This window comes from Apteryx rowi, unplaced genomic scaffold, assembly GCF_003343035.1.
Source record: "Apteryx rowi isolate R43461 unplaced genomic scaffold, aptRow1 scaffold_41, whole genome shotgun sequence".
Taxonomy (NCBI): Eukaryota; Metazoa; Chordata; class Aves; order Apterygiformes; family Apterygidae; genus Apteryx; species Apteryx rowi.
In genome coordinates this window covers 2,006,617-2,018,024 of record NW_020450621.1, presented here as the reverse complement: position 1 = coordinate 2,018,024, position 11,408 = coordinate 2,006,617, and the positions used below count along the sequence as shown (strand labels likewise).

At 65.1% G+C, this 11,408-nt stretch overlaps 2 protein-coding genes across 2 annotated transcripts in view; one reads left to right on the top strand and one right to left on the bottom strand.

The window, feature by feature from the left end:
- The window catches only part of USP43 (ubiquitin specific peptidase 43), a gene marked incomplete at its 5' end in the record, with an annotated part of 30,968 nt that extends 26,482 nt beyond the window's left edge, over positions 1–4,486 (top strand). Inside the window, 6 exons of the mRNA XM_026075731.1 lie at positions 2,641–2,807; positions 3,050–3,122; positions 3,207–3,310; positions 3,522–3,586; positions 3,836–4,031; positions 4,295–4,486. Coding sequence (XP_025931516.1) covers positions 2,641–2,807; positions 3,050–3,122; positions 3,207–3,310; positions 3,522–3,586; positions 3,836–4,031; positions 4,295–4,486 — 797 coding nt within the window. The remainder of the gene's footprint in view (positions 1–2,640; positions 2,808–3,049; positions 3,123–3,206; positions 3,311–3,521; positions 3,587–3,835; positions 4,032–4,294) is intronic.
- Positions 4,487–9,076: 4,590 nt separating this feature from the next.
- Positions 9,077–11,408, bottom strand: part of ARHGAP44 (Rho GTPase activating protein 44) — a 19,078-nt gene continuing 16,746 nt past the window's right edge. The window contains exon 20 of the mRNA XM_026075730.1: positions 9,077–9,225. Within this exon, the coding sequence (XP_025931515.1) occupies positions 9,077–9,225 (149 nt within the window). The remainder of the gene's footprint in view (positions 9,226–11,408) is intronic.

Sequence of the window (11,408 nt, the reverse complement as noted above, 5' to 3'; positions counted from 1 at the left end):
GGCGGCGCGGCCACCGGGGCCCAGCTGGGTGCCAGGATGGCCCCTGGGCGCTGCCATGGCCCCTTGGCGTCATCATGACCCCTGGGTGCCGCCATGGCCGCTGGGTGCCATGATGGTCCCTGGGCGCCGCCATGATGGCCCCTGGGCATCATGATGGTCRCTGGGTGCCATGATGGTCCCTGGGTGCCGCCATGGCCCCTGGGCATTATGATGGCCGCTGGGYGCCATGATGGTCCCTGGATGCCACCATGATGGCCCCTGGGCGTCATGATGGCCACTGGGTGCCATGATGGCCCTTGGGTGCCACCATGGCTCCTGGGCGTTATGATGGCCGCTGGGCCCCATGAYGGCCCCTAGGTGCCGCCGTGGCCCCTGAGCACCACCAGGCCCCATGGACACGTAGACCGGTGCTCCTTTTCCGATCCATGCCTTAACAGGGACCGAGCACAAGGCGGGTGGGGGCCCATAGGGTCCGAGGGGAGAGAGGGATATCCGGAGGGAGAGTATTTATTATATAAGGAGAGAGTTTTATCCAGAGACGCTTTTTGTTTTCTAAAAGGCGGCTATTTTGGTACGGCGGGGCTGCGGGAGGGGGATCGTTCCCACACTGAGGTCTATGCAATAAGCGATTCTTCTACCCAGCTTTTGTACGCGGGGCGCCTGCGGGCCGCAGCYGTCCGCATTTTGCAGCTCTTTCTATTAAAGACCTGTGAAAGGCGTTCGGTGCCGTGCGTGCGTGCGTGCGGCGGGGGCTGCCCGGCGTGCCCCAGGGGCCCTTTCCTGGGGCTGCCCGCCTCCCCCAGGGCGGAAGGGCTCCCTGCCCCCCTGGCGCCTGTCTGCTCCGGACGTGGGCTGCGCCGTGCCCCAGGACCCTGGGCATTGGGACCTGGGGCAGCACTTGGCTTCAGCGTCAGCATCGCTGGCACAAGTTCTTCTCTGCCGACCGGGCAAGGATGGCCCATGTGCATGCCTGGCTGCTCCTGGAGGGCAGGATTTGGGCTCACCTGCACCCTGGTGAGCTCCACAGCCCTGGTGTCATGGGGAGCAGCCATGGTCCCTCCACACATCCCCCTTTGCAAGCCTGGGAGAGTCAAGGCGCCCAACAACATCGAGCATGAGGGGATGTGGTGGGCAGGCCAGCTGCAACGTGGCTGTGGGGTCAGCATTGGCTGGCTGCTGTCTTCCCCTTAGTGGCTCTGTGCCTGGTATGGGACCCCCCCCCCCCCAGGGCAGGTGGTGGCACCAGGAGCAACCAGAGCCATGGTGCCATGTCCTGCTGCATGGGGGGGCCATGCCTGCTGGGTCAGCTGGGGCAGGAAGGAGAGGGAACCTGCACCTATCCTGGCTTTTGGTGCAGCCACAGCAGGAGGCTGAGGTGGAGATGGAGGACACAAATGTGGAGCTGTGKTTGGGGTGAAAGTGGAGGAGATGAAGGTAGAGGAAATAGAAGTGGTGAAGGTGGGGCTGGGGAAGGTGAATGTGGAGGAGATGGAGGTGGAGGTGGGCTTGAGGTGGAGGTGGAGAAAACAGGTGGAATTGAGTGGGAGGGATCTGGAGATGGAGGTGGAAGTGGGGTTGAGGTGGTAGTGGACATTGAAGTGGAGGTGGGGTTGGGACAAAGGTAGAGTTGGAGCAAATGGATAAGGAGGTAAGGGTGGAGGAGATGGAGGTGGAGGTAGAGTAGGTGGAGGTGGAGATGGGATTGGGACAGAGGTGGAGGTGGGGTTGGGGAAATGAAGGTGGAGGAGGTATTGGTGAGGTGAAGATGGAGAAAATGGAGGTGGAGTTGGAAGAGATAGCTATGGAGGTGGGGTGGAGGTGGAGATGGAGGTGAAGGAGGTGAGGCTGGGTTGGAGATAGAAGAAATGAGGCGGAGGTGCCCACTGTCTCCAGGCTGCCCCGTATGCTGCCAGCCTCTCTCAAAGGCCCAATGTTTCCCACTCCTCGCTGTGYCACCGCTGGTGACAGCCATGGCTGTGACACTGCAGTGCAGCAAGGGACTGGCGTGGGGTACGGCAAACCCTGTGCACCCACCATGGTGCCACTGCCCTCGTCCTGCAGCAGCTGGGCCCYGGCACTTCCCACTGCCTTGTCCCCGCACCCAGCCTGAGCAGGACAAACCCAGCTCAAATCCCGTGTCTGTGACCAAGGCAGGTTGGYGGTGGGAGCCACAACGTACACGCGTGCGTGTGCATGCACACACGTGTGTCCGCACGTATGTGTGTTTGGGAGGCGCTGCGTCAAGGGCACCCTCCTGCCCCCCGGGAAAGCAGGTGACTCGGGAGTGGGCAGGGATTCCTCCCAGCCACCCCGGGTGGCAGACAGGGTGGCCCCCAGGACCCTGCACTGCTGGCACAGGGAGTCCGGGCCCTGGGACCGCAGCGAGGCCCCACCACTGCCGAGGAACAGAGCGAGCCTGAACCGTGGGAACCCGGCAAAGCCAGCCCTCGGCTGCCGCGGTCTGGCCTTGGGAAACCAGGGATCGTTCACTGCCTTGTTGCCAGAGCAACTTTCCCCGGGTGGCAAACAAAGCCGCAGCCGAGCTGCTAGAACACGGAGAACCGGCGTGGGACCTCCGGCACACCCTGTGCACCTGGAATCCCCAGGGATCAGCGGGGTCTTGCCTGCCTCTGCCACCAGCCACGATGGCAGAGCGACCGGTGCGGATCATGGCGCGGAGCAAGCGTGCTCTGAAGCCGCGGAAGAAACCCAGGGACTTGGTCCCCCAGCTCGACCGGACGAACCTGCTGCAGTGCGTGCTGCGACAGCGGGCGAGCAGGGGGCCAGCGGGCAGCAGTGCAGGGCAGGTAGGAGAAGGGTCTCTGGCACCCCAGGGCTTAGGGTGGCCCAGGGGCACCCAGCTGGAGGAGCCCCACAGCCCCCCACTGCTGGGGGATTGGGGGACATGCCAGGTGGTGGCCCTGCACCAGGCTCAGATACGTGCAGGGACACAGGGGATCCTGTTCTCCTCCCACCTCGCCACCGCAGCGGGGCTGGACAGATGCCTGCACGCACCCTGCCCCAGCTCCCACCCTTCTCTCCCTGCCAGAAGTCCCTTCTACACAGGTTGATCTTCGTGGCGAGGAGCTCCCCGGAGCTAGCGGACAAGCGCGAGCTGGCAGGTGGGATGCTTCTGCCCTTCCTGTGATCACCCGGTCAGTGGCGGGGTGGGTGCTGAGGCACTGGGTGACGCGGGTGCTCTGCAGGGTACTGGGACCGGCTTTTCCAGAGCTTGCAGCGCTACTACCACGGCGAAGCTGTCACGGGGCTGCTGCTGCTCTACCCCTCCTGCATGGCCCACGTGCTTGAGGTAGGGACCTCACGGYGGTGCAGCCAGCACAGGGAGTGGGGACGTGGGTCCCAGCTGTGGCACACATTGCATGGGGTGATGCCGTGGCCACGGCCATGCCCCCCTGCTCTGCCCTGGCCAAGCCATGCCCCAGAGTGGGTGGGCTCAAACCCTCACCTCCGCCCACAACCACTGCAGAAAGACCCAGCTCGGCCCCTTCTYCCTCCTGCAGGCCTCCAGCGACGTGCTGTTCTCCGTGCTGCGGGACCTGCGGGACATGCGGAAGCAGGGATGCAGGTGATGGTCCCCAGGTGCTGGCTGGATGCAGCCCCTGGGTGCTGTGGTCCAGCTGGGATGTGTGGAGACAGTTGCTGGGAGCTTCTGGGAGAGCAGCTTGGGAAGCACCGTAGTCCTGACTGTGCACAGGACTGTGGAGGGCATGGCCCATCCCCAGGTCCCTGGGGCCACATGTGGCCAGCAAGAGGTGACCCCGTGTCTCAGGGTGGGTGGGCAGCAGCTCCTCAGCTCTCTCCTGCCCCATCGCAGGCCCCTCATTCTGGACCCCAAGATCCTGGTGCTGTCGCACAACCTCCCCTCGCGGCTCTTCCAGCAGTGGAGCTACAAGGTGCTGAGCATGTCCACGGGGCCTGTGGGCGACAGTGCGGAGACCCTCGAGGGCCTCGTGAGCGAGTGCCTGGCCGCACTGCTGCGCCTTGGCACGCTCCTGCTGCAATGCTYGGAGGTGAGGCCTGGAAGCAACGCRCGGGAYGGGTCCCTCCTTCACCCGCAGCTGTCAGCCACGGTGTGCCACCAGCCACGGGGCTGGGGGTCTTCCRCAGGGACCGTGGTGCTGCCTCGTGCTTTGCCACCCACTGAAGCAGCACCCACTGCCRAAGGCTTTTGCTTTGAGGGCTCTGGGAGAGGCCACGGGGTTGTTATTTTTTGGTGCCACCTGCATGACTGGACCTGAACATCTAAGACCTCCTTGCTCGCTGCGACTTTCAGAGCCCTCCGCACCTCCCTGACAACCTGGTGGAGCAGGTCCCCGAGCTGCTGGGTTTTGAGGCCACCGTTGGCCACCTCCTGGCACGCCACGAGCTGCAGAGCCCTGAGCAGTTCCTGCAGGCCTACGACAGCCCCCTGCACCTGGACCTTGACGTGGGTGCGTTGCGTGTGCGCGGGCTGCGTTTGGGGTAGGGGAGCTGGTGCTGAGGCCACGCTTGGGGCTGGGGCTGCTCAAGGAGGTGCAARCCTTCCTGGCTACACAAACCTTCAGGGGACTGCTGATTTCTTGCGTGGGGTGGGGAGGCCACCTTCCCTCAGACATGCCGGCTAGGTCTAGTTGAGCAAATGAAGCATCCTGGCTGCAGATCTGCTCCCATTTTGGCACACCATGGGTCTGGTGGGGCTGACACAGGGGGTGCTGGCTGCCTCCCCATGCTGAAAGCACCCTGTCTGGACTCGGGGGTGACAAGAGGGGTGGCARGCACAGCACAGCGGGGGCTTCGTGCCTCAGTTTCCCCTGCACYCCCCCATTCACAGGCCCCTCAGAGGGCATTGCTGGGCACACTGGCCCCTGCCCACAGCTGAGCCGTGGTGGAGTGGCCCTGGCCCACCCCAGTCTGTGCCAGGCCCCAGAGGATGGTCAGCGGGACCCAGCGAGGTTCCTGCTCACCAGCACTGCCAGGGAAAGGAGCTGCTGGGAGCGGGCACTGGAGGGAGCCAGCACCCAAGGTTTGGTCGCAGCCCGGCCACGGCGCTGTCTCCTTGCAGAGGAGTTTGGGGCACAAACGCGCTGGCTGGGGCCCAAGCGGCAGCTGGCTCCTTTGGGTCCCCCACCCATGGCCGCAGCCGTTGTGGGGTCGGGGCAGGAGCAAGCTGGGGTGGGGGGTGGGGGGGGCTGAACGCCCAGGTGCCCCCTGCTTGGGGTGGAGGTTTGGAGAGCAAAGGCYGTTCCCTTTGCCTGGCACACCCCGTCCCGTGGTGGTGCCTTGGCGCACTCATCGGGCGCCGTCCACCCGGGATAGAGGTGTGCTGGGTTGTGTCACCTCCCGGGTGCAGAGCTGCAGGTGCAGCCAGGCCGGGGAACCCAGGYGTCCTGGGCTGCAGCTCCCAGACCCTTTGCAGCCTTCTTTGGAGGTGCATGCTGCTGCGCTTTCYAGCAACGAAGGGCTGGTCCAGACCCCCCCCCCCCTAAAATTAGCAGCCCAGCAGCCAGGGGCACGGAGCTGTTTGCCCCCTGTCCAGGCAGGAGGATGGCTCAGGGCTTCAGGCCAGCTCCAGCTGAATGGGATGAGCTAGGTGGGAGCCTGAGCCACCCTCTGGCCTCTCCGTCGGGATGTGCAGCCTCCCAGGGCTCACCAGCACCGTCCCCCGGCACTCAGAGCCACGCGGGTGCCAGGGATGGCTGCTGTGGCCACTGGCCAAGCGCCGTGCCCGGCCAGCTGCCCCAGCTCGCGCTACCGTTCACGCTGCTGCTTCCTCTCCCTCCGCAGCCCGCGGGTGGCCGGTCTCCGAGCGCATGGCGCTCCCCTCCGTGGCCTTGGCACAGACATGGCCGGCGGGCACAGCCACCTGAGCGCTCCGCAGGGACCCTGCGAGCTTCCCGGCGGCCGCGAGGATGCCCAAGCCCTGCAGCCCGCAGTACCAAGGCTTCACTGCAGCTCCTGGGATTGCAAGTTGATGGAGATGGGGAGAGGGTGCTGTGCCGGTCGAGGACCCTCAGCACCCCCATCCCGCAGGAAAGGTCAGGAGCTACTCAATGGGACTGCTCCAACCCCTGGGGGACCAGGGCATGGGGCTGTGTGCCCAAGGGTGGAGGGATCTGGTCCGGCACTGCCACATTGCGGAGCTGCATGGGAGGGATGGGGTGGCATCACCTCATCCTTGTCCCCAGCTAAATAATAAATCTGAATTTCTCCTGTGGGCAGATGTCTTCCATCACCGCTTGTCCCTGGGCTGCATCCACCTCACCGGTGCCAGCCCAGGACCGTCTGATGTGCCAAGGGAGGGATGGGAGGCCACCTTGCAGCCCCAGCTGGCCTGTAACCAGTCACGAAGCTGCACCAGGAGAGCATGAGCAGCAGCCCAGGGGCTCAGGGCATTCCCCAACACACCGGCAGGGTTGCACCACCTCTTCCCTGAGCTCAACCATGGGGCAACAGGGCCCTGGAGGGGGAAGCTGGGGCTCATCGGTGCCTGGGATGCTCCCCAGAGCTGCCCCACCATCACGCAGGGGCATGGGGCTGGGGGATGCTGCACGGCCGGACTGGGGAGAGCAGGAGAGACCCCCAAACCCCGCTGCGGATGTGCTCAGCATCGGCAGAGCTGGCGGCAGCCTCCACGGCATCTCTGCCCATAGGCTTGACGGCTGGGAGGTCCCGTCACGTGGCATCGCTGCTTCCCATTGCAGGCATCAGCGTCCCCCAAAGCAGCCTGAGCACCCCATGCCCTGTGGAAATGCCCCTCTGTCCCCTGCAAGGAGGTGTCCCAGCCCCATCCCGCCAGGCTGGGGGAGCCCCCCGTGCCACACAAGCCCYGAGGCAGAGACCCTGCCGCCCGCTGCTCCGCTCCGCCTGGAGGCTCCTCCAACATCGCAGAGAGTGTTTTCCCCATCCTTCTGCACAACGCTGAGCCTCAAAGTATAGACAAGAAACAGCTATAATTGGCCTTGTGCCGTGGAGGTCGGTCGGATGAAAACCTCCCTAAAACAGTCATGCAGAAGTACTTGCTTCTTTGCATTAAAGCTGCTGTCAGCTAATGCTGCCGTGCCGGGGGCACGGAGAGGGAGCAGAGGATGCCGAGGCTGGTGCGTTACCCGGGGAGGTGCGAGCAAAGCCTGACYCACCTGCACAGAGACGAGCTCCCTAGTGGCACCAGGAGAGGCGGCGGGAGAGGCTGGAGGCTTCGCATTGCCTTGTGCTCGGGAACCAAATGAAATTGCAGGCAAGTTGAGAGCTTGTGTCCTAAATCCGGCCGGTCCCAACCCCTCTGGGCTGGGACGCCCCAGCCTGGCACTCGGAGCAAGTCCTTTCCCCGGCCCCAGCTCGCTGGGATCAGAACAGACTGCTTGGAGCAAAAAGCCCATTTTATCACCCAAATCCTCCCATCAAAAGCACCTGCTATAGTGAAGCTGCTCCCACAGTCACGGTTAAAACCCGGTGCAAATCTCCGCCGGTTCAGGTCCGGGGCGCCTCCGCACCCCAAGGCTGGTGGCACTGGTGAGCCCAGATTGAGACACCCTGTGCAGCTCTGTCCCCCACTGCGTTTTTACCCCCAGGCACTAACGTCAAGGGACTTGCCCCCGTCCCTCGAACCCCTGGGAAGGTTTTTCCCCGATGACGTGCAGAAGCCGATGAGGGCAGCGTCGCGGTGGGCTGAGCTGGGCCCCCAGGCCGCTGCAGACCGAAGGCGTTGAATAAACCTACTGCTCACCGTGATTTCGACAGCAATTTGCACATTTATTTCAGGTGATTCTGCCCTCCCCCTTGCCCGACCTCCCCTCATACAGGTTGGGTGATGAGTTACATCATGACCTGTGCAGAAGCTCTAAYGTCCTAACTCGCAAATACCGCGGGGAGAGAGGTTTTCCTGGCTCTGTAATACATGTAGGCTGGATGTGGGGTCCGGGAAGGCCAGGAACGCTAAGCAGTTCAATTTACATTGTACATTTGTACACCAGATCCGATGGAATGGCTCAAATAAAACAAATATATATATATATTTTTATATATACAAATATATAATATATATATATCTACGCTGACAGATATATATATATATCTCATCTCTCTGAAAAGGATAAAAGGTTACTTTGTCTTTGCATGCACAACCAAAGCCTCTGCTCCACACCACCACCCCACAAGGACAGGGAATGAAGGGCCGGTGCTGGAGGGTGCTGGAGGTGGGTGCCAAGGGCCGTGCCCTCGCCTGCAGGTGCCCCGGCTCGGTCGCCCCCCGGGGAAATGATGGTGGGGAGCGGTGCCCCGGCAGCCAGGCTCCAGCTGGCCCCCATCCTGCCGCATGAGGACGGCCGGGCCACACGCACACGCACGCACGCACGTTATTGCTATTCAGATCCCAGCCCCTCTCGCGCCCGGCCCTCTCCCGGCCGCAAGGGAACGATCGTGCCGGGCGCCCGGGCGCCTCCGACCTGCAGTAACGTCCCTGCTCAGCAAAACCAGCGAGCGCCCAAGCGGAGGGGGAGGGAGGGGAAGGAGAAGCAAAGAAAAGAAAGCCCAAAGCAAYGCTCTGGCGAGACATTTGCAAAGGGCGCTGCCTTCCCGCGCCCCCGGCAGGGCTGCACAGCTCCGCCAGGCCATCCYGCAGCGCCCGTTTTAGCAGATGGGCCGGGAAACGCCGGACTTCCGAAGCATGGAGGAAAATGCAGGTGGCAATGTCTCCGCAGCCCTGGCCCGCGGAAACACTCCGGTCCCTCGGCCCTGCACAAAAGGGAACTCGGGGCATTGGCAGCAGAGCTGCCGTGGGGACGCGCTCCTGGGGACCACGGTGCCAGCCTGCCCTGTGCCGCTGCCTCCCGCCGCSCCGGCAGCGCGGGACCGAGGAGCGCGGGAAGCCTCAAGGGTGGCGGGGCGGGTAACGAGGCACCGAGTCAAAAAGGCAAAGTCTGGATAAGGCGAAACCGAAAGAAACCATAAAGATGCACCCGAGCGGTGCCTGCCGCCTCCGTGGGGGGCTGTCCCGCGGCTCTGCCTAGCCCACCGGGCACCCACGGGGCCGCTGGGGCTCGGCCGCGTGCAGGTGCCGGGGCAGGATGGGGCCACCGTGTCATAGGGCTGTGCTTTCCGATTCCTCCTCCTCCTCCTGCGAATCGACTTTCCCTGCTCCCGAAAGTCTCTGCGGTGGCTCCAGTGGGTCCCGGCGCAGCACGGCATCAATCTCTACATGTATGGAAGGGATATCAAAATGGACCAGACCTGCGGGCAGGCACAGAAAGGCAGAGTTAGGGGCTGCTCGTGGCACCACAGTGGGGGGGGGGGTTTGCACATGATGGGGCAAAGAGAAGGAGCCGGGGGAGGCACGGCTTTGCCATGGCAGCAAAGCGCCTTGCTCGCGGGTTAATGCCAGGAACAGGGATGTCATCATACGGTCCCGCTTCGCACCCGCCGGCGGCTTGCCGGCCTCGGCTGGCCCTGCCACAGCCCGAGCCGCCGGCCCCGCTGCTCCCGCCTGCCCCGAGCCCCCGCGGCGGCTCTCCCCTGTGCCCCCCCCCTTGCCAGGAGCCTCCCCAGCTCCCGTGGGACAGCCGGCGGCAACGGCAACTACTTCGCCCTGGTGCGGGCCTTGCTGGCAAGCTGGAAGCGGCTCCAGCCTCTCCCATGTGCCCAGCTTCCCCGACCGGCACCCACAAACCCTGCGGCCCTTTCCTGGGGCCGGCGGGAGCCGCAGGGGAGAGCCGGTGCCTGCGAACTGCCGGCCCAAGCCAGAAGGGTCATCTCCGTCCTTTGCCAAGAGCAGAGGAACCCACCCAGGGGGAAAAATCCCTTTTGCTGGCTCCGCTGGGAGCATCGGGATGTGGCACTGGAGGAGCGCAGCGAGCCTGGGAAAAGCCCAGCGTGGGCTCTGCATGGCTGCTGGCAAGCGGGGAAGGAGGGTCACCACCGGGCGTGTCCCAAGCCACAGGCCAAGGCCACCGCGAGGCCAGCGGCTCCCTGCCACCACGGCCCCCCCCCCGGTCCGTCCTCGCCAGCAGGACCAGAAGCAGCGAGGATAAAAGCCCGTCCCCTCCTCAGCGGTGCGGGGATGCACTTCTGCAAAACTCACGGGTCCCCGGCCAGGCCACCGGGTGCCCCCGGTCCCCACGCCACCTCGAGGGCCTTTTCCGAGGGGCCGCCAGCTCTCCGGCTTTAGCTGACTCAGACGCCCCCCCGCTCTGCCCCGGTGCCCCGCGAGAGCCCTGCTGCACCGCCAGTGCCCCCGCGAGCGGAGGCGCCGCCGGGGCCCGTGCCACGCAATCCGGAGCGGCAATATCATGACATCCCTTCTGAAAACGTGCCGCGGCAGGGGACGTTTTCACGGGGATGGGGGGGGGCGATTGGCGCTGCAGCCAGGGGCAGCAGGAGGGCCAGCCCGGGCCGCCCCGGGGCGAGGACGGGGGGACCCTTCCGCTTCTTCGGCTCCGTAGCTGGAAGGGGCAGCGGTCAAGGCCGGCGGCTCCAAGAAGCGAAAGGGAACAAGCTGACTAACGAGGGAGCTRCTGGCGAACGTGGCGCGGGGGCTCGGCGCGGAGAAGCCATGCAGCCCCGCTCGGCGAGCCCCATGCAAAGGCCGGCGCGGGGCGTTAGTGAGGGACGCGGCGCGGCAGCGGCGGCCACGCGGCAGCCGGGGGTTAGCTTTCGGGGTGCCAGCGAGGGGGGGGGCGGCCGGGAACTACAGCGCTTACCCTGAAAATCCCCCTCACACCTATCCAACATTGCATCATCACACAGCTGCAAGGACACAATAACAGGATTGGGAGAAAGAAAGAAAAAAAGGGGGAGAGAAAAACCAAAAAAACAAACAGCAACAAAGGAGGTGAGAACACAACGCGAGCGCCGCCCGAGCGCCACGGTGCCGGCAGCCCGCGGGGACGGTCGGCCGCCCCGCCGCCTTCATGGGGACAGCGCTCCCCGCAGCCCCCCCAAGCCTTGGGGTGCCGGCCGGGCACGGCGGCACCTCCGGGTGGGCTTCCCGTGCCAGCGGCACGCGGGGACGGGGCTGGGGGCTCCTCTGCTATGGCGGGCCGGATGAGGAGAGAGACTCGGGCGAAGCCCCGGGCCGCAGACCCGGAGGCGACTGGGTGTCCCTCAACCCAGCGAAGCTCCTGGAGGAAGCCGAGAGAGGCCCACGGGGCTCCCCACACGGCGCCAGGAGGGCAGGAGGCCCCAGCGAGCGGCTTTCCGGGTGCCCCCGCGACGCCCGTGCCCGGGTTCGGCTGGCACCGCATCCCCACGCCGCAGGCCCCAGGCGCGGCGCTTCCAAGGCCTCCAAGCCGGCAGCGCTGCCCCGGCCGCCCTCACCCTCGCCCTTCCCCCCGCGGCCGCGCCGTCCTCGCCCAGGAGCCGTGTGGGGCCTCCTGACAGGCCCGGCAGGCCGAGCTCGGCGCCGGCGCCACTCAGCC